We start from the raw sequence: 2,161 nt of genomic DNA on the forward strand, positions 1-2,161 counted from the left end.
CAGCACCTAAGAAGCATTAAAAATAAAACCATGTGCCCTTTTCCTCTATCTCCCTTTTGAGTATCTACGTTCTCCTCCCTCATTACCTAGGTTTCCACAAGAGTTTTGAAGAAAAGAATACTAGCTTCTAACGTAATTAATTCAGTTGAGTTCAAAAATACTTTCTGAAAAGCTAATAGTATATGTGTGTTAAGAATCGTGGGCTTGGCAGAGATCAAGTGGACAAAACTAAAACTCCTTAAAAAGATAACAGTCAAAGAAGAAAAACCTGACAGTCACAGAGACAACCAAGTAATTGGCAGAATGATGTGGTAAATAATTTTGTAGTTATTTGATACAGTTCAAAGAATGGTGTCTTGAAATTTAATGAGATATCCATGAAGAGTGAACATCCTTTGAGTGATGGAGGATGGAACCTCTAATTATGGGTCACACCATACTGAGTTATTATGGAGGGGACTTGACTTTTGGTGGGACATAGATCATGTTGTAAAGGTACTCATCGCAAGTGCTACCAACTCAGGGGACTTATTCTATGCCAATGTATTTACAGTTGTTTTGCCACCAGCAGAGAGTGAGTTTCTGACATCCTGGAATCCTTTCCCGGTTTATCACTGCTGACTTCTGAGCCACAGACTGAAATGGTTTTTAGAAGGCTCTGTGAAACATGTGACTGATGTCGGGCCTTCGATTCCTCTTCTCTGTGGACAATCCACTAAGTCTTTGAGATAGAACCTCTTATTTGAGCACCAGCAAAGTCTTCTAAAGAGAAATTGAATCAAGGGAAGGTAATGAGCTCTTTGGAAGAATTATTCATAGATATTTACTATGTGTTTATTGTTTGTAAACCACTGTAGCAGATATAATCAGAAGTTGTATCCAGAGCATAATGGATGTGTTCATAGTCAAGTTCATGATTTCATTACAGGTCCCGTCTCCTGACCTCCCATCCATGAACCAGCCCTTATAGAAGAGTCGATGGGACATACTAACAATGTGACAGAATTTATCCTCCTGGGCCTCACTCAGGATCCTGAGGGGCAAAAAGCATTATTTGTCATATTTTTACTCATCTACATTGTGACAGTGGTGGGCAACCTGCTCATCGTGGTGACTGTTTTTGTCAGCCCTTCCCTGGGCTCCCCTATGTACCTCTTCCTTGCCTGTCTGTCACTCATAGATGTGGTTTATTCCACTGCTGTTTCACTGAAATTGACTGTAGATTTATTCTGTGTTAAAAAGACAATTTCCTTCTCAGCTTGCATGGGACAGCTCTTTCTGGACCACTTATTTGGCGGCGCTGAGGTCTTCCTACTGGTGGTGATGGCCTACGATCGATATGTGGCTATCTGTAAGCCACTGCACTACCTAACCATCATGAATAGACAGGTTTGCATCATGCTGTTGGTGGTGGCCTGGGTTGGAGGTTTTATGCACACTGTATTTCAAATTCTTGTTGTGTACAGCCTCCCCTTCTGTGGTCCCAATGTCATTGACCACTTCTTCTGTGACATGTTCCCATTGTTGGAACTTGCCTGCACTGACACCTACTTCGTAGGCCTCATGGTGGTTGTTAATGGTGGTGTAATCTGTATCATCACCTTTGTTCTTTTACTAGTCTCCTACGGAGTCATCCTAAATTCTCTTAAAAGTCACAGTCAGGAAGGGAGGCGCAAAGCCCTGTCTACTTGCAGTTCTCACGTCACGGTGGTTGTCCTCTTTTTCGTTCCCTGTATTTTCATGTATGTTAGACCTGTTTCCAACTTCCCCATTGATAAATTTATAACTGTGTTTTATACGGTTATCACTCCCATGTTGAATCCTTTAATATACACCCTGAGAAATTTGGAGATGAAAAATGCTATGAAAAATCTCTTTTGTAAAAAGTTAACTGTAGCTATAATAAGGATGTGTCAGTCATACTAAACAGATTTGTTTCTAATTCTGAAGCAACAAATTGGTAGTAAATTCTAACAATGGATGATTTAGTTAAATCAATGGATTCTTTAGTGATGCTGTACTTCATTACAGAAAGGCATAAAAATGTGGAATCCATTATCGTTTGAGGTTAGATTCAGTATAACAGAACAATTTTGGAGCATAAATGAAACATACAGGTCTTTGTCCTATTACAAGAAAGAGTAAACTAAGTTCACTCTGT

At 39.8% G+C, this 2,161-nt stretch overlaps 1 protein-coding gene across 1 annotated transcript; it reads left to right on the top strand.

Annotated features, from left to right (window-relative positions):
- Window positions 1-978: 978 nt before the first annotated feature.
- LOC120596690 (olfactory receptor 4A5-like) lies at window positions 979-1,926 on the top strand. The gene has a single exon (XM_039855165.1). It carries the CDS (start codon window positions 979-981, stop codon window positions 1,924-1,926), a length of 948 nt encoding a protein of 315 aa, XP_039711099.1.
- The last annotated feature ends 235 nt before the right edge of the window (window positions 1,927-2,161 follow it).

Source organism: Pteropus medius, unplaced genomic scaffold (assembly GCF_902729225.1).
Source record: "Pteropus medius unplaced genomic scaffold, Ma_sr-lr_union100, whole genome shotgun sequence".
In the NCBI taxonomy this organism is placed as follows: Eukaryota; Metazoa; Chordata; class Mammalia; order Chiroptera; family Pteropodidae; genus Pteropus; species Pteropus medius.

Excerpts from the sequence above, each read along its gene's own strand:
- LOC120596690 (XM_039855165.1), top strand. The coding sequence starts at position 979 with ATGGGACATACTAACAATGTGACAGAATTTATCCTCCTGGGCCTCACT.